This window comes from Euleptes europaea, chromosome 20, assembly GCF_029931775.1.
Source record: "Euleptes europaea isolate rEulEur1 chromosome 20, rEulEur1.hap1, whole genome shotgun sequence".
NCBI lineage: Eukaryota > Metazoa > Chordata > Lepidosauria > Squamata > Sphaerodactylidae > Euleptes > Euleptes europaea.
Window position 1 is genome coordinate 8,241,988 of NC_079331.1, and position 19,947 is coordinate 8,261,934.

A 19,947-nucleotide genomic window follows, 5' to 3' on the forward strand; every position below is an offset into this window, starting at 1 on the left:
GGGGGCCTGCAGTCCCGTAAGTGCAAGTACATTCTCTTCCTGCCGCTCTGTTTTTTAAGGACACACAACGCACACAAACATCCTCCCCTTTACTCAGTTAACAACAGCCCAGACATTTAAGCTGATTTCATTGTTTCTCATGTTTTGCCACAGACACCCATGCTTAGAATCACAGAGTTGGAAAAGGGACCGCCAGGGTCATCTAGTCCAACCCCCTGCGCAATGCAGGAAATTCACAACTACCTCTCCCCCACACACACACCCAGTTACCCCCTACTCCACGCCCAGAAGATGGCCCAGATGCCCTCCCTCTCATCATCTGCTTAAGGTCACAGAATCAGCATTGCTGACCGATGGCTTGAGAAAAGCCATGCAACAGCTTCAAAAAGGATGCCTCAAGCAACCTGCCGTTTGCTAGTTTAATGTCGCAGGCGGAGCCTTTCACGTTCCCTGGCCTTTGGACCTTGCAGTTTACACAGTAGTTATTGTTCGTCCTTTAAAAACCATCCTCGTTCACACTCTCCGCTGAAATTTCTGGAGGTAGCTCCGTGGCGCAGAGTGGTAAGCTGCAGTCCTGCAGTCCAAGCTCTGCTCTCGACCTGAGTTCGATCCCGACGGGAGTCGGTTTCAGGTAGCCGGCTCGAGGTGGACTCCGCCTTCCATCCTTCCGAGGTCGGTCAAATGAGTCCCCAGCTTGCTGGGGGTAAAGCAGGGGTGGGGAACGTCAGGCCCGGGGCCCGTTTTAGGCCCTCAAAATCATTTGGTCTGGCCCTTCGTGGGTCCTGGCAGATCTCTAGCACAGAAGGATCTAAGACTGGCGATCCGCCCCCTCCCGCGGACAGGAATAGCCTCCATTCAATGCGGATGTGAGTTTGTTTTGCTGAGAAAAGGAAACTTTTTCCCCCCTTGCAGAAGAGTTGTTAGCTATGGAGCTGCTAGGACCATCCAAGAAACTGTATTAACCCTTATTCACCAGGGACGTGGAGAAATGTATTCCCTCTGTACTACAAGAGGGCTGGGGATGGAAGTGGCGACAATGGAGGGGTTAAAGGGGGCAGGGCCAGAATGTGCTGTGGGGGGAGTTCTTAGCTAGTGTGTCCTCATTTCATCCCTGCAGGCAGAGGTAGCAGGAGCCGGCTGTACAATCCGGCCCCGACCATGCGGAGTAGGAGCAACTCCGGCGTGTGGCTAGATGGCTACACCAGGCTGGTGCAACAGACCATCCTGTGCCACCAGGTGGGTGAATGCACCACCGGTTGGATGCCTGCCTGCTTGCCCATGCCGGGGGGGTCACCTGGGGCGGCTGCCTGATTAGAGCTTGATCAGCTGATTTTTAAGTTGATAATTTTGTATGGCCCGCGAATGATGTTATAAATATGCAAATGACCCTTGGCGGGGAAAAAGGTTCCCCCACCCCTGGGGTAAAGGGCAGATGACCGGGGAAGGCACTGGCAAATCACCTCGTAAATAAACAAAGTCTGCCTAGTAAACGTCGGGATGTGACGTCACCCCGTGGGTCAGGAATGACCCGGTGCTTGCACAGGGGACCTTTACCTTAACTTTTTAGCTTACAATTTAAAGCAAAAAAGCTTGTCAATAGCATTAAAAAAAACCAGCAGTTTAAACGGAGAAGTGTTAGGGTCTGGTACAGGGCTCCATAACAGGGTGCCAAAGGGCACCATGGCACCCACCAGTAATTTCCCTGGAACACGCCACACTTTTCAGACAGGGAGCAGGTCTGCTGTAAAGCAGGGCCCTGCAAGAGGCCAGACTCAAAGATGGAGAGGGGCTGTGGCTCAGTGGCAGAGCATCTGCTTGGCATGCAGAAGATCCCAGGTTCAATCCCCGGCATCTCCAGTTAACAGTGGTTCCCAACCTTTTTTTGACCAGGGACCACTAGGACTTTTTTGTTCAGTGCAGGGACCCCAAGGTTCAAAATAAAAATTCCGAGAATTTGAAAATAAACTTTAATCATAACTGTTAGTTAAACTTTAAACTTAGAATAATTTTTGAATATATATTTTTATAATAGAGAACTTATAATTGAAAATATTAATTTATTATGGGTTTATAACTTTGTTTCACGGACCTTAATTTAGTTCTCGCGGACCCCTGGGGGTCCACGGACCCCTGGTTGGGAACCAGTGAGTTAAAGGGACTAGGCAAGTAGGTGCTGTTTGGTTGTTCCCCAGGACAGTACAACCCCCCCTTCCTTTGCCACTACCAGCAATTGTACACACGGGATGGGGGGGTGGAAGAGAAGAAGCGGCAAGGCCTTAAGTGGATTTGCTGCCCGGATCAGGCAAAGCGGAGATTTGCTCAGACACATTTTAAGCCTGGATTTCTGAAGAGAGGATATAAGGGAAAGATTTGTCCATCTGGGCAAAGGTTGGATTCCACAGCTATAAGAGGGGGCTTCCCGACCAAAGCGACTACAGACCGGAGAGGGAAGGGCAGGATCAGACCTCTGTCTTCCTCGCCCTAATCCACAGCAGGGGGCAGGGGGGCGGGAGGGGTTCAAAGGCAGAATGAGCCCCACTGACCACAACCCACGCAAGGGAGAGCTGTAGGGTTGCCAGGTCCCTCTTCTCCACTGGCGGGAGGGTTTGGGGGAGGGAGACTCTTCAATGCCATAGAGTCCAATTGCCAAAGCGGCCACTTTTCTCCAGGTGAACTGTTCTCTATCGGCTGGAGATCAGTCGTAATAGAAGGAGATCTCCAGCTAGTACCTGGAGGTTAAGAAAATCAGTACAGGAGCGAATATTATTAGAAATCAACAATTTCTTATTGTGACTACAAACATATATTTTACAAAAATAGTCACGTTGACCATCAACATACAAACATACAAACGTAGAAAGATTATTGACTGAAGTGTACTCACCCTATTTATTACGCACCTTTTGCGTCTGATATATGTTGCTGTTGCTGTTTGTATGTTGATGGTCAACGTGACTATTTTTGTAAAATATATGTTTGTAGTCACAATAAGAAATTGTTGATTTCTAATAATATTCTAATAATACTCACTCCTGTACTGATTTTCTTATCCCCCTGATATTTGTACAGAGGTGTCTTTTTTCCTCCTCCTGTACCTGGAGGTTGGCAGCCCTAGCGAGCTGGTCCACCAGCTGCTCTGCGGGAGGCCCATTTTACACCGCTGCTTTTCCCTAGGGCTGCATTCACACATTGTTGGATATCGTACTGTAGTACGGTAGAAGCAATATTTCATTCGTATGGCGGTTTCCGTAGATTTAAAGCAATTCAATGAAAAGTCCGCTAAAAGTCACACCATCAACTAAGAGTTAACAAGTTATTTAACCATGGAGAGAGGAAAAAAGAAAGGGGACACAGGAGTATAAATCTGGGTGGGGATCAAGCCAGGAAGCCCTAACCAGACCAAAAAACAACATAAAACAGCCACTCTCACTATAGTTTAAACATGTTTTCACTCGCTATGTATGCATTTTTACATGTTTTTTAAAAAAGGACCCTGAACATTTGGTACCCAGTTGTTTTCTGTTGCCCCAGGAGGTCGGACCAGAACCAACGGGTTGAAATTAAATCAAAAGAGTTTCCGTCTAGACGTTAGGAACAATTTTCTAACAGAGCGGTTCCTCAGTGGAACAGGCTTCCTCGGGAGGTGGTGAGCTCTCCTTCCCTGGAGGTTTTTAAGCAGAGGCTAGATGGCCATCTGTCAGCAATGCTGATTCTATGACCTTAAGCAGATGAGGAGAGGGAGGGCATCTTGGCCATCTTCTGGTCACTGGGGTGTGTGTGTGGGGGGAGGTAGTTGTGAATTTCCTGCATTGTGCAGGGGGTTGGACTAGATGACCCTGGTGGTCCCTTCCAACTCTATGGTTCTCTATGATACTTTTTTTTCTTTTTGCAACCTTGGGGCCAAGCACCCTAAAAAAAATCACATTGCATCATTGCCCCTCCAGCCAATCAGAAAACCTCAGCGCTTCTGAAACACGGTCCCAATGTCCAACCTGCTCCCTTCCTCTCCATTATGCATGACGCTGAAATGTGGAAGGCAGAAAAATGCCCCGCCGGGGAGCATCCTGAGGAGCTCTGCTTACCTGCCCCACGCCGACACCTGATCCATGGCCCTCCCGCGCTCGCCTGATTCAGCAAAGCTTCAGCCGGCACCCCAAATCGGTCACGCAAGAAGAAAGTCTTTGAAGCAGGAAGCTGGGGCTATTAAAACAGAGCGTTCCTGGCAGGTCAGCATTCACCGCTAACAGCCCCCGAGGTGACCTCTTTAAGCGGCTCTCAACCAGGCAGAAGAGTTCCCGTCCCTTTGGAGGGAAGAAAGCGCCAGATCCCTGAACAGAAGGCGAAGAACAGACACTCTGGGAGGCGGAGTAATTTTCCCTCTTGGTATGGAAGAGGCAGAAAGGATCAAGGGAACCAATGAACGACTGCTGGGATGGCTGATCCCAGGCTAATGCTCCCGCCCGGACGTCCTAATCCCCTGCGGGTCGCAGATCTCCAGCTGGTAAGGACTCCCCTAGCCCGAGATTCAGACTGGTACGCTCACCGGCCAGCGACCCCACAAAAGACGCTAGGCCCACAAACTGCGGCCGTTGCCAAGTCTGAGGCCGCCACAAGAAGTAGGTAAGCGCTAGAGTGGCGATGACTCGAACCCTCGCCCTAACTTGCAACGGACTCGCCGGCCACTACTGCTTGTGCCACAGAGTCGGCCGGCAATGAGCACGAATTAATGAAAACGACAGAGGGTTCGCAGTAGGGAATGAAATCAGGGACCTCTGCCAGTTTTTTACAGCTGCACGGGCCCCCGATTTGGATCAGGACCACGCAAGGAGGAGCCAGCATGGTGTAGTGGTTAAGAGCGGTGGTTTGGAGCGTGGGCTCAGATCTGGAAAACCGGGTTTGATTCCCCCGCTCCTCCACGTGAGCGGCGGAGACTAATCTGGTGAACTGGATTTGTTTCTCCTCTCCTACACACAAAGCCGGCTGGGTGACCTTGGGCTAATCACAGCTCTCTTAGAGCTCTCTCAGCCCCACCGACCTCACAGGGTGTTTGCTGTAGGGAAGGGAAGGTGATTGTAAGCCAGTTTGATTCGTCCTTAAGTGGTAGAGAAAGTCGGCATATAAAAACCAACGCTTCGTCTTCTTCTAGGTGGGATTGATCCCTTCCATCCCTGCATAGTTTTACTAATCAAAACTGCGCTCCCTCCTCCAGTGCTGATACCAGCCTCTCAAAGGGGGGGGGGGAGAAGAGGCAGATACCTGTCCTTTTTCTTTAAGGGGATGTAACAGCACAAGGATGAGCCTGGTTGCAGTTTGTGAAAGGGTGCAGGGCGATGCTGAAACGCACGCTGCCTGAATCAGGGCAAGTGCAACTAAGCGTTAAAAAAGCCACTAGGAAGATCTGTTTAAGGATCTCCCAGCATCTGTTGTAAGGGAGAGATGCTGATCTACGGCTCACAGAAGCGGGGGGCGGGGGAGAATATCGAGGGGAGCAGATTGCTACTAATTTTAATTTGTAGTCATGCCACCCGGAAAGTCAACACCACCTGTTGCCGGAGGTTGCCTGTTCTCAGCCCGTGCCCAACTTCTACTGCAGTCCCATCTGCTAAATTCCCTCTTCCCCGCCCAAAGCATTGCAAAGTCCAGATTGTGTTTGTGGTGGATGCTCCGGCAAGCAGCAGTCCCAACAAACGCCACCTTCGTAGCCAGCCATGCGACAACTTCTTTGGATACACAAGAGCCCCGCATTCTGGTGGGTGACGAGAAGAGAAATTCGGTGAGGGATGCGGTCCCCAAAGGGGATAAGCAGAGGCTTCCTGGGCTTATTTCAAGGTCAGGGAACCAGAGAAGGTCCAGACCCCCTTTCCCAGTGGTCCTGATCCTACCTTAGGACTTCCCCAGGAGACGATACGAACCAGCAGCCTGACTGGGGATACGGCAGTGACGTATCCTCAAAACAAAGAAAGCCTTCCGGCAATGTGTGTGTGTGTGTAAAGTGCCTTCAAGTCGCAGCCGACTTATGGCGACCCTTTTTTTGGGGGGGGGGGGTTCATGGCAAGAGACTAACAGAGGTTGTTTGCCAGTGCCTTCCTCTGCACAGCAACCCTGGTCTTCCTTGGTGGTCTCCCATCCAAATACTAACCAGGGCTGACCCTGCTTGGCTTCTGAGATCTGACGAGATCAGGCTAGCCTGGCCATCTGGAAATAAGACTTAATAAATTGACAGGGTTTCAACAGGATTAGGCAGGAGTAACTTTGCAAAGGACTGTGATGTGGAATTGATCGGGTATCGGAAGGATCGGAGGGGATACTTTCGAAGAAGCATGTGGGAACTCAAGGAGCAGAGAGCCAGCCGTTTTCTTCACTCCCAGACATCATCAGCCTGACATGGGAACGCCCCACAAGGATACCTGTACCACTCAGAGACAACTGCTTGAGTGGCAGAAGAGGAAAATTAATATCCATTTCCTCCTTCCCATTCAATATGGGGGCAAAAAGAATTAAACAATTGACAACTGGTTACTTTTTAATGGTAACCCAGAACTTGAACACATGAACACATGAAGCTGCCTTCTACTGAATCAGACCCTTGGTCCATCAAAGTCAGTATTGTCTACTCAGACTGGCAGCGGCTCTCCAGGGTCTCAGACAGGGGTCTTTCCCATCACCTACTTGCCTAGTCCCCTACAACTGGAGATTCCTGGGTTTGAACCTGGGACCTTCTGCATACCAAGCAGATGCTCTACCACTGAGCCACGGCCCCTCCCCAAGGAGTGCAAGAGAAAGAGTGGCTATGCTGGATCAGGCCATCTAGTCCTGCCTTCTGTTTCCCGCAGGGGCCGACCCCCGGAAGGCCTAAAAGTAGGGCACAGAGAGCAAAGCCTCCTCCGCCAGAGCTGGCATTCAAAGGCACCTTGCCTCTGAACATGGAAGCTCCACCTCCCCCACCACGACCCTGCCTTCTCTAACAGTATGGTCAGTCCTGGTATCACGCCACCTCCTCCCTCCTCCCCAGCTATTTCAGCCAGCCGTCACGGCTGGGCCTCACATGAAGGAATCGACATAAAACCCTTTCAGCTCTCTGCGCCAGCAGTCTCACAGGATAAACCACGGGGGGGGGGGGGGGGAAACGACATATATAATAAATTGCTTCTTTTCTGCTGCTCAAAAGCCCAGAGCATATTGATATTGTTGGATGCCTTCCTAGTTCCTTGCATTTTTTTGGGGGGGGGAAGGTTAAACAGGACCCCACTCACTTTCGACGGCTTTTAGGTGGAGTCCGCGGGACACAGAAGGTTCATTCTCTCTTCCTGGGCAGGGAGCCAGAGACCAGGAGAGATCTGATGCCAGATTTCTACCCAAGCATAATCAGGGTGGCCATATAAATATTGCAGGGAGCCTGGCAGCGTTACCCAGGAGCCGGCGTTGATTCCGTTTGGGGCCGCCTGTGCTTGGCCATCTCTAGTTAAAGGGACTAGGCAAGTAGCTGATGTGAAAGACCCCTGCCTGAGACCCTACAGAGCCATGAGGAGGGGCTGTGGCTTGGTGGCAGAGCCTCTGCTTGGCATGCAGAAGGTCCCAGGTTCAATCCCTGGCATCTCCAGGTAAAGGGACCAGGCAAGTAGGTGATGTGAAAGACCTCCGCCTGAGACCCTGGAGACCCTTCCATACCCTAAGGGTTACTCAACTGGGAAGGGGCCATGGCTCAGCAGTAGAGCATCTGCTCTGCATGCAGAAGGTCCCAGGTTCAATCCCTGGCATCTCCAATTAAAGGGACTAGGCAAGGAGGTGATGTGAAAGACCTCTGCCTGAGACCCTGGAGAGCTGCTGCCAGTCTGAGTAGACAATACTGACTTTGATGGACCAAGGATCTGATTCAGTATAAGGCAACTTCGTGTGTTCATTTCATCCTCACAACAACCCTGTGAGGTAGGTTGGGCTGAGGCTTCCGTGGCAGAGTGGGGTTTCAAACTTGGGATCTTCTAGATCCTAGCCTGACGCTAGGATAGAGGATAATGTTTCTGCTGAGTAGGGCATGACTTCAGCACCCAGTGGGCTACCATCTTGTGGCATGATTGCCTATGCCAAAATTAGGGTTGCCAACCTCCAGGTACTAGCTGGAAATCTTCCTCCTATTACAACTGATCTCCAGCTGATAGAGAAGAGTTCACCTGGAGAAAATGGCCGCTTTGTGAATTGGACTCTATGGCATTGAAATCCCTCCCCTCCCCAAACCCTGCCCTCCTCAGGCTCCACCCCAAAAACCTCCCGCCAGTGGTGAAGAGGGACCTGGCACTCTGATCTGGAGAACCGGGTTTGATCCCCCACTCCTCCACATGAATGGTGGAGGCTAATCTGGTGAACTGGATTTGTTTCCCCGCTCCTCCACACGAAGCCAGCTGGGTAACCTTGGGCTAGTCACACTCTCTCAGCCCCACCTACCTCACAGGGTGTCTGTTGTGGGGGAAGGGAAGGGGGTTGTAAGCCGGTTTGATTCTCCCTTAAGTGGCAGAGAAAGTCGGCATATAAAAACCAACTCTTCTTCCTCATCGAGGGAAAGACGGGTTTGCAGTTGCATCTCAACTTCCGGCGTGCTTTTCGAGGTCACCCGTGAACACCAACGCTATCTCCAAAGCACATCGTGTTTTCCCGAATAAAGCTGCAGAGCTGTAATTGTTCAGGACGTTGCTCCCACACCACCTGAGTCAGATCGGGCCCAAGGATCGCGGACAACGATAATCGGCAGAGACAATATCAAAGCCATTTTCAAGGCCCAGCGGAGAGTACCACGATCATTTCCACGTCAACTCCCTCTGCGGTAGCCGCGACTGGAACGAGACATTACTCAGCGCAAGCACCCAGAAAAACGTCTCTGCTTGGCCTCATTAGCTGCCTACACTTGCATTTTTAGCAAAGGAGCTGCGTGGGTTTCCCAAACTGTCCCTCGCCTGTGCTACTTTTGAGTCCTGGTCTCATTTCACTTCCCAGAACCTTTTCCTTCTCATTGTGCACAGCAGCGCAATCGGCATTAGACTTCTCTGTTTTGGCCTCGCGCAGGTTCCTTCCCCCACGCCGCATATCTTTCGCTTCCCACCTGAGGCTTTTTCCTGCGACCTCTGTCCCGTGACGTCGTGCTTGTGCTACCCAAGACCACCGCTTCCCGCACGCCCACAAACGGATAGGCCTGCCTGTCTCGTGAAGACCCACAACTCTCGGCTCGGAGCCAGGGACGCCGCGAGCGTGCACCCGCGCATTTGTGATTCTGCTCTCCTCCGGTGCTCTTCCGTCTGGACATTATCTCAGACCTGGGCCGGCTGCCTCTGATGCAAGCCGACAGATATCTATCAGCCAGGGCGACATCAAGGGCATCCCACATCTCTCTCTGCCCCAGTTTCTCCATAATGCCAGTCAAGACTATTAAATAAAAGCATTTTAAAGGACATTTTAAAGCCCGGAACACTCACCCAGCAGCGTTCGCTACCCCTAAAACCACCCTAAGCCAAGCGTGACACGGTTACGTAACACAGCAGAGGGATACCGAGGCTTAGATTTACGCAGATATTCCCCCCCCCCTTTTTTTAGAAAACAAGATAATCTCAGTTAGGAGGGGAAACAGCTGTCGGCCTCATGACCGAGGAGGCTGCCGGCACGCACCTTGAACAGTCTGTAAGATGTCATAAACAGCCACCCTTACTGCATCCTCGTTCTCTACACCATAGGCAGTGTGCTGTAGTGGTCAGGGTGTTGGATTAGGACCGGGGAGACCCAGGTTCGAATCTTCACCCTGTTGTGGCAGCTTGCTAGGTGGGGAGGGGCTGTGGCTCAGTGGAAGAGCATCTGCTTGGCACACAGAAGGTCCCAGGCTCAATCCCCGGCATCTCTGGTTAAAGGGACTAGGCAAGGAGGGGATGTGAAAGACCCCTGCCTGAGACCCTAGAGAGCCACTGCCGGTCTGAGTAGACAATACTGACTTCGATGGACCAAGGGTCTGATTCAGTAGAAGGCAGCTTCATGTGTTCATGACCTGGGGCCTCCCAGCCTAACCCCCCTCATAGGTTTGTTGTGAGGATAAAACGGCGGAGTGGGGAATAGCTGTGGCACCCTGAGGACGGGCAGGATAAAATGTACTAAATAAACTCCACCTGCACAACACAGTTCCCTTCTAAGGCAGGGAAACTCAGCCAAACCCTCGCCATGTCTCCACATGGAGACTCAGGGTCCCAACAGAGGCTTGCCCACAGAAGGCCCATCCCAAACCCCAAGGGCTTCCAGTGCGAGACGCAGGCCCGATCCAACCGCAACGACCTCATTCCCTTGCGCCGGGTGCAGCTCCTTCGCCCAGCCTGCCATTCCATTCAGAAATGATTCACACAGGTTCAGAGAAAGCGGCTTAAGACGACACAGAGCGTGTGAGGTCAAGCCTTCGATGACGCCTGATCAGGCTGGCAGAAACTACCTCCCCGGTCACATGGAATTCTTCTTTGTGTGGCGGCAATTAAGACTACAAGTCTTTAGAACAAACAAAAAAATGATATTACGCCACCCCGTCTTTCCCATAACGTTAACAGGAAGTCGGAGGACCGCAAGGACAAAGAATAGATGACAGACAGACAGTGTGATAGAATGGGGGGGGGAGGAGGAGGAGGAGGAGAAGAGCTGGTTTTTATATGCCAACTTTCTCTACCACTTAAGGGAGACTCAAACCGGCTTACAGTCACCTTCCCTTCCCCTCCCCACAACGAACACCCTGTGAGGTAGGTGGGGCTGAGAGAGTGTGGCTTGCCCAATGTCACCCGGCTGGCTTCATGAGCGGGGAAACCAACCCAGTTCACCAGATTAGCCTCCGCTGCTCATGTGGAGGAGTAGGGGGTCAAACCCGGTTCTCCAGATCAGACTCCACCACTCCTAACCACTACACCACACTGGCTCTCTAGAGCTGGGGAGACCTGAGTTCAAATCCCTGCTTGCCAAACATACTGGGCGAGTCGTTCTTTCGCCGCCTAACCAACCTCACAAGGTTGCTGGGAGGATAAAATGGAGGAGAGGACATCCGGGTACGCCATTGCTGCGTTCCTTAGAAGGAGGGTGGGGTAAAAATACACACAATTTCTTAGTCCCCATTACTGGTGCTTCATTCACCGCCCCACAACCCTGCTCTCTCTCTTTTAAAGCCTTTCCCCGTGCATCTGCTTTGTGCAGCTACCACAGCCAGGGATGTAGCAATCGTTCTGAAATAAAGACCTTGCCTTTGGCAAGTCCTCTTCTGCCCTGCGCCATACAGGAAATACCTCCAAGCAAAAATGATGTCCACCTGGTTTCCTAGGTTATGCACAGTTCATTCATTCCACAGAGCAATGGGAACGGCTTCTCCGTAACTGCTTTCATGCCACTAGTGGTCACTCTGTAAACTATACAGAATGTAATGATGGAGCCTCATTGTTAGGCTTCTGCAGCATTCTCTTAGCCCCATCAGTAAATGCAGCAGTGAAATTAACTAGACCACATGGCAAAAGCTTTTGGTCCCGTCAATTTCATTTCTGGAAATTTTTGAAAAATGAAACAGGACGGCACTGTTGGTCAGCAGCCCCAGAATGCCTCACACGCTACTTTAAAAAGAAAATTATAAATGTGAAATAAACATTAAAAATATGGTCTTTGGAGAGCTAAGAGAGCCTTCCTCAGAACTCCATTAAAGAGTGGGATGGAGTAGGGTGGAAAGCAGGTATTAATCGTGGCAGAAAACCATCAGGAAACCGCAAGAGTCATGCCAAAAATATACATATCTGTTGCTGTTGTGCTCGATACACACCTGCGGGCTAGTTTTGGTCTGGCAGAAGTCTGCAAAACTACTCTGTGCATTATCTGTGAGCGACAAAGTTTCTGCAGTAACCACCAAACCCGCTGTGTGGTATTTTTATAGGTCTACATATAGATCTAGATCAATACAGACAGATATAAATATAGATGTATACACAGATAAAATGGCCAGCAGGAAACACTTGGTAAAAAAAAAAGCACTTTAGTGAAATCAGGGCCATTTAAAACAAAATATTAGGTTGGATCCAGCCACCTTTTTTGGCTTTGGCTTCCCCCAGTGCTTCTCCTAACCTCAGCCACCACAGAATCACAGAGTTAGAAGGGACCACCAGGGTCATCCAGTCCAACCGCCTGCACAATGCAGGAAATTCACAACAACCTGCCCCCCACACCATGCCCAGAAGATGGCCAAGATGCCCTCCCTCTCATGATCTGCCTAAGGTCATAGAATCAGCATTGCTGACAGATGGCCATCTAACCTCTGCTTAAAACCTCCAGGGAAGGAGAGCTCACCACCTCCCGAGGAAGCCTACTCCACTGAGGAACCGCTCTGTTAGAAAATTTCGTGTAGGTTTTATTTGTGCAGGTCCCATGATTCCCAGCATGGCTTTCAGAATGGTTAAAGGGCAGGGGGGCTTTCTTCCATCGTCACCTGCAGAAAAGTTGACTGCATCCCCCCACACACACATTTAGTACATAGTGGCCATTGTGTACCCTGAGTTTTGAGAGAAGGCAGCTTGGGGAGACATGATAGAGGTCTATAAAATTATGCATGGTTTGGAGAGAGTGGATGGAGAGAAGCTTTTCTCCCTCTCTCGTAATACTAGAATGCGAGGGGCATTTGCTGAAGCTGGAGAGTGAGAGATTCAAAACTGATAAAAGGAAATATTTCTTTATACAATGCATAGTTAAATTGTGGAACTCCCTGCCCCAGGATGTGGTGATGTGGCTGCCAACTTGGAAGGCTTTAAGATGGGAGTGGACATGTTCATGGAGGAGAGGGCTATCCATGGCTACTAGTAAAAATGGATACTAGTCACAATGCATACCTATTCTCTCCAGGTTCAGAGGAGCATGCCGAATATATTAAGTGCTGTGGAGCACAGACAGGAGAATGCTGCTGCAGTTGTCTTGTTTGGGAGCTTCCTAGAGGTACGTGGTTGGCCACTGTGTGAACAGACTGCTGGATTTGATGAGCCTTGGTCTGATCCAGCAGGGCCTCTTATGTTCTCTTTGGGGAGGGTCAGGAGAGATGCTGCCCATCTAAGCAGCAAAGGGGAGTCCCGTTCCAAGCTTCTGACCCAACGCCACGGAGGAGGCAGTTTCTTGACTCAGCCACGGGAGAAGGCACTATATTCAACGGCAAAAGCCTCAGCACGGTGTTTAGAAACATGCAGTCCGTTTGCAAAGCCGAACAATTCCCCCCTCCCCTTGCATAACATTCCCTGAACTTCAAGGTCATGTGATGCTCGTCTTTCTGCCTTTCTCATTTCCCGGCATCTGTCACTGCAAACACTTTCCATTCAGAAGAAACCACTCAGCAAGCATGGGGGAAAAAATAATTAACATGCCCAAATGTAGCAAATGAGAAAAAAAGGGAGGGAGGGGGGAATCAGACATTCTGTCCTAACTGGCAAAAACAGACGTGTACCAGGGCGACGCAAACAATGCCAGGCCTGTTAGAGGCGAGGGCCAGAGGCCTCCCAAAGACTTTCGCCCAAATAATCCCTCCCCATCCATAAGGCAGAGATTCTGGGCCTATGCAGCAAGGGGCTGGCCCCAGGAGCCGGGTGAATCTGCAGAACACTTCAAGAAGAGACAAACAGACCAAAAGAGAAAGGAGGCAGCCAGGAATCTCCAAATGCCAGCTGCAGGAGGGGGCAGAACGCCCCGCGCCGAATGCAAACTCAGAAGATTCACCCAACTCACCAGCTACAGTGCTTATAAAACTCCCACCTGGGAACCATTAACCTACAGGAGTCTGGAAGCGTCTGCAGCGAAGCGCAACTTGGCTCGTCTGCCGGGTCTCTCCCCGTTTGGCTCGGGAAGAATCAGAACACCAAGGTAGCAAAAACACAACAAAAGAATCTGGAGTAGGGGAAAAAACTTCAGCAACTCAGCAGCTGCTACAGCCAACAAAGCCGGGATTGTAATATGGAGAAATGTCAAGAAACCCACTGGTTCCGGATCTGCCATTCAACCCCTCCCTGCCAAAACGGAGCCGTATGACGCAATTTGAGGAATTGGAAAGGTGTGCGTTTTGACCGCGCGACACTGATCCTCGATCCTAGGTCTTCGGCGAAAGGGAGGAGATTCACGCCTGCAAGTCCCGCTCTCTTGCTTCCTAGGAAAAGCCATTTGCCCCAAGCTAAGCAGCTGAAACCCCATCAATATTTGCTAGTCTCTTCCGATGAGGCAACTGCACCGGAATCCGGACATCGGCTCATCTCTAGCAAAATCAATAAGCTCATCTCAATCCCGCAGGTTGTTCACCCACACATTCCCAACCTGTGCGATCCCCATCCAAATCCTCGAATCTATTGCATGACCTTGAGCGAGTTAGTCTCTTTCAGTCATGGGCAAAAGCAATTTAATGTTGGTATTCTGCATCAGGAGACTCAAAGCTGAAGAGGGAAGTAGAACTCTGGTCGCTTAAAAAAGATCAGTAGTCTGTTATGGCTTACTTTCACATTCTGTGAAATTAGGCATATCGTGAGAGGGAGGGCAAGAAGGGATGCGTCAGTGCTCAGCTCTCGTGGCCCTTTATTACATGCCTAGGGTTTGGCACTCTGGGGTCAGGAAGGGCTTTTCCTCCTGGTCAAACTGGTTTTTTGCAGGATTTACTGGGGGAGTCAACTGGGCTGTCATATAGAGGAGGGTGCCAAGTTGTTTTCTGTTGCCCCAGAAGGTTGGGCCAGAACCAACGGGTTGAAATTAAATCAAAAGAGTTTCCATCTAGACATCAGGAAGAATTTTCTAACAGCTACAGCGGTTCCTCAGTGGAACAGGCTTCCTCGGGAGGTGGTGGGCTCTCCTTCCCTGGAGGTTTTTAAGCAGAGGTTAGATGGCCATCTGTCAGCAATGCTGAGTCTATGACCTTAAGCAGATTATGAGAGGGAGGGCATCTTGGGCATCTTCTGGGCATGGAGTAGGGGTCACTGGGGGTGTGGGTGGGAGAGGTAGTTGTGAATTTCCTGCATTGTGCAGGAGGTTGGACTGGATGACCCTGGTGGTCCCTTCCAACTCTATGATTCTAAGCATAGGTGTCTGTAGCAAAACATAAGAAACAATGAAATCTATGAGTGGGGGAGGGGAAGGTAGTTGTGAATTGCCTGCATTACGCAGGAGGTTGGACTAAATGACCCTTGAGATCCCTTCCAGCTCTGTGTTTCAATGTTTCGGCCTTAGGTTCCCCATCAGTAACACAAGATTTTAAAAAAAGGAAACCTACCTCACAAAGTTCCCTGACCCGGATGGCCCAGGCTAGCCTGATCTCGTCAGATCTCAGAAGCTAAGCAGGGTCGGCCCTGGTTAGTATTTGGATGGGAGACCACCAAGGAAGTCCAGGGTTGCTGGGCAGAGGAAGGCACTGGCAAACCACCTCTGTTAGTCTCTTGCCATGAAAACCCCCAAAAAGGGATCGCCGTAAGTCAGCTGCGGCTTGACGGCACTTTACCCGCACACCTCACAAAGCAGTTATAGAAAAAGAGAAGACGTACAAAAAAAACCCTGAAATAATTCTGCTACCACCACCTCACCTGACAGACGTCTCTCCTGGGGCACAACTGAAGCAAACAGATGTTACAAGCCGTGTGCCAGTTCAGAAGACTTTCTCAGGGCAGTCCCACAGGAAGGCTTGCTTTGCAGCCGTTGGAAAGTGAAAAGAAAAGCACTGCTAGGTCGAAAGCTCAACAGAGTTAAGGGGGGGGCACCTACCCGGCAGGATTATCCTTGTCCTGTAGGCGCCAGGAATGTGCGCCATCCACGGTTCCCAGCAGTTGTCCTGAAAGGCCCGGGGGTTGCCGGCTTTTAATCCGGCCCCTGTAGGTGCGCCTTGACAAGCCGCAATCAGGGGAAAGTTTTGCTCCGGCGCACGGAAAACTTCAGGGGCGTTGAGCCTCTGCAAAAGGCAAACCAGGCTAGGACTGTTCCCAGTGGGTCGCCGTGCTAGTCTGTCTGCAGTAGTAGAAAAGGGCAAGAGTCCAGCAGCACCTTCAAGACTAACAACAATATTTTCTGGTAGGGTGTGAGCTTTGAAGCAGCTCTGGAGAAGGGAGCTGTGGCTCACGAAAGCTCATACCCTACCAGAAAATATTTTTAAGTCTTAAAGGTGCTACTGGACTCTTGCCCTTTTTCTACTACAGGCGAGGACTGGGGTGGTGGTGGTGGTCCCCCCTTCCCCAGCTAGTTGGCAACCCTACTGAGAAGATCCAGCCTGCCCACAGCACGTTGATGAGCGAGTGCCCACTGCAACCTCTGCCTGGCTGGGCAGTTATGCCACCCCGGTCAGGGGACGCAAGGGCAACGTGGGGGAGAGAAGGGGCTCCCTAGATTCCAGCACCGACCCCTCTGGTCCAGCAGCTGCCTCGTGCCCCTAAAGGGGACCCCCTGAGCCAGCCTCCCTGCCTCTGCCCCACAGCTCAGATCCAGGGGGGAAACCACGTGCCCTCCCCAGCCCAACAGGACCAGCAGCGGCCCCGATCCCTCCCTGGGTCTGCGCAAAGGCTGCACGCCTCGGTTCCTGGGGGGCGACAGGGACTCCCCCTCTTCCCCCTCCCAAACCTTGGAGCATCGTCCCCTCCCCCCGCCCGCGAACCACGCGTCCGCCCCGTTCCCACGTTCGCCCCGCGCACGGATGATGTAACCCGCGTACCTGCCCGGCGGTCCCGGCCAGCTCGCCCATCGCCCGGCACAAGCCCCGCCCACCCGCCGGCCTATCAGCGGCCGGGGCCGCCCCTTCCCCGGCGCACTATCCCGTCCGAGCGCTCCCATTGGCCGCTCCGGGGCCAGCCGCGCTCGGCTCTGGAGGGAGGCGGGGGCTGGGGAGATCCCAGGCCGCGCCTCTTAAAGGGGCCGCGTCTGCCAGGGCACCCCCCGCTGCCACCCGGAGGAAAACCCCTTCGCAGCCCTACCCGAGCGCTTCACAATGGGCACTTTCACACACGCCGAAGGATGCGCTTTCAGTCCACTGACAATGCGCCTTTAACGATCGCTTGCAATGGGGTTTTTGTTGGAATTGATCCAGGCCCAATGGATCGTGATTGCGGTTAGGGAAAATCAGGTCAAGCGCACAATAAAACAGAGTCAGAGACTTTTTCTCTTAATCAAACAAAAATCCTGTACTAAAAATCCTAAAATAGGGAGGGTTACATGGAGTAAAAACAAACAACAATCTGGTTCTTGTAGGTTATCCGGGCTGTGGGACCGTGGTCTTGGTATTTTCTTTCTTGTAGGTTATCCGGGCTGTGGGACCGTGGTCTTGGTATTTTCTTTCTTGTAGGTTATCCGGGCTGTGGGACCGTGGTCTTGGTATTTTCTTTCTTGTAGGTTATCCGGGCTGTGTGACCGTGGTCTTGGTATTTTCTTTCCTGACGTTTCGCCAGCAGCTGTGGCCGGCATCTTCAGAGGAGTAACACTGAAGGACAGTGACTCTCTAGTGTCAAGTGTGTAGGAAGAGTAATATATAGTCAGAAAGGGGGGGGGTTGAGCTGAATCATTGTCCTGCAAAAAGTATCAAAGGTAATGTGCTAATCATTTTGCAGGACAATGATTCAGCTCAACACCCCCCCCCTTTCTGACTATATATTACTCTTCCTACACACTTGACACTGAGAGACACTGTCCTTCAGTGTTACTCCTCTGAAGATGCCGGCCACAGCTGCGGGCGAAACGTCAGGAAAGAAAATACCAAGACCACGGCCCCACAGCCCGGATAACCTACAAGAACCAATGAACTCTGACCGTGAAAGACTTCGACAAAATAACAATCTTTCTGTCTAGTTCCCTATAAATCTTGCTAGGAATACTAGCAGGTACCAAGGCTTAAACCCCTTTTGTCTGTGTCTCAGCTCAGGAGAGCTGAGAGCAGGCATCTTGCTTCTGTGAGATTCAAAAGTAACTTAACTCATCCTGCCCCAAGTTTCACACCTTTAACAAAATAAACGATTCTGACTCCTTGCCTTTCTGCACGTTTGCAATGGCGATTCCCTAGGCAATAGAATACTTACATCTTGTCATTTCATCATCACCTTGAGACTATCTAAACTGCTGATATAAACAAGTTAACTCTTTAACTGCCCTGATAGAAATGGAACTCGCGTTGAATCCCTAACAATTTTGCCATTTTGCAGAGTAAAACCCAGCTGCAAAGTGCACTGAGAGTGGATTGAAAGTGCATTATTCGGCATGTGTGAAAGCGCCCTACCACTCATGCAGAGTCCAAAGGACTTGCTTCCCACTATAAGGATGGGGTCGCCATGGGTCGGAAGCGACTTGACGGCACTTAACACACACACCCATAAGGATGCACGGGAGACTGCAGCAGGGGAAACTGATTCAGTGCCTGTTGACTCCTAACTCCTACTTCAGGCTTACAGGTTTCTCCTCCCCAGGAAGTGCAGAGCCAGGCTGCCCGAGCATGTTTACTCAGACATATGTGGTCTGAGTTGTGTTAATCTCCCATGTGGGCATGCAGAAGTAAGCTTCACTGGGCTCCATGGGACCTGCTACCAGGTAAGCATCAATAGGCTTGTGATCTGGAATCAGAATCTGGGGGAAGGGCTGTGGCTCAGTGGTAGAGCCTCTGCTTGGCATGCAGGTCCCACGTTCAATCCCTGGCATCTCCAGTTAAAGGGACTAGGCAAGGAGGTGATGTGAAAGACCTCACCCTAGAGAGCCATGGAGAGGGGCTGTGGCTCAGTGGTAGAGCCTCTGCTTGGCATGCAGAAGGTCCCAAGTTCAATCCCCAGCATCTCCAGTTAAAGGGATTAGGCAAGTAGGTGATGTGAAAGATCTCTGCCTGAGACCCTGGGATAGCCGCTGCCAGTCTGAGCAGGCAATACTGACTTTGAAGGACCTTGATGGCCTGATTCAGTATAAGGCAGCTTCATATGTTCAACAGGCAGAACTCCAGCCTCCGTTGCAGCCAAGCAACCCCTGTCTATCGCAAGCCATGCCCCAGTCCCAAGCCCGTGTGTGGGTTCTGGCTCTGCTCTTCTCTGCACAAGTTCAACAGCATTCTTGCTGTTGTTGCCTCACAAACTGCAGTGCTCACCTAGGCGTTGCAAATTGATTTGGGAGCACCTGGTGCCATCAGTGCCAAAATTAAGCTCTGCCTTCCTCCTCCTATTTCTTGCCAGTCAGCCCCTCATCTCCTTCTCTCTCCCCCCCCCCCCCGGCAGAGTTCTTGAGCTTCTGACAACTGCATGGCAGGCAGAAACTCACCTGAGGAAGTTTCCCCTAATACCATTATGTCCATGCTGTAGAAAAGCTCTGCCTTTTTGAGTGGTAACCGCCCACGGTCCTAACCACCGCAGGAAGTAAACCCCAAGCCCGTCAAAAGGACGTTTGAGGACATTTCTATAGGATCACGGATTTTCTTTTAAATGTCTAGCTCGTTTTTTAGCCTTCCCACAACGCAGCTATTGATTGGTGGCCGATCCTGCGAAGGGGAAGAGGAGGCCTTCCTTACTATGCATGTGCATGCCTTGGCTTGACTAACCATTCCACCTGTGGCTACCAGCCAGGATCCACGCTCTCAACAAGGGCGGCGAGGTTTTCTCGTTCCTTCAACCTGTCATTATGCTATTTGTTTCCACTCCGTGAACATAAACAAGCACCCGGCCTGAGCATTGGGACACCTGCCATGGAAACTCACTTTCACAAGTCAGCGCTGCTGAGCCCACCCTGGCACAAAGTGGACCGACACACCCAGGCAACAAAATAACAGCCAAGGACGAAGGAGGAGGAGGAGGAGTCTGGTGCTCATTCCCCCTGCTGCATGCTCCACAGAGTTTAACTAAACCCCATCAAGGTCCAAACATTATCTCTTTGTGCCCAGTACAAGCTTGTAATGTTAATCAAATTGTCCAATATAGCTGGTTCTCCTTGTGCTGAGTTTTATAAATTGTGAAC

General features: G+C 51.2%; 1 protein-coding gene across 1 annotated transcript in view; it reads right to left on the minus strand.

Annotated features, from left to right (window-relative positions):
* GRAMD2A (GRAM domain containing 2A) overlaps positions 1 to 16,717 on the minus strand; it is a 42,113-nt gene extending 25,396 nt beyond the window's left edge. The window contains exons 1-3 of the mRNA XM_056866075.1: positions 16,688 to 16,717; positions 15,751 to 15,934; positions 9,092 to 9,411 (exon numbers count right to left, since the gene is read on the minus strand). Coding sequence (XP_056722053.1) covers positions 9,092 to 9,411; positions 15,751 to 15,934; positions 16,688 to 16,717 — 534 coding nt within the window. The remainder of the gene's footprint in view (positions 1 to 9,091; positions 9,412 to 15,750; positions 15,935 to 16,687) is intronic.
* Positions 16,718 to 19,947: the final 3,230 nt, after the last annotated feature.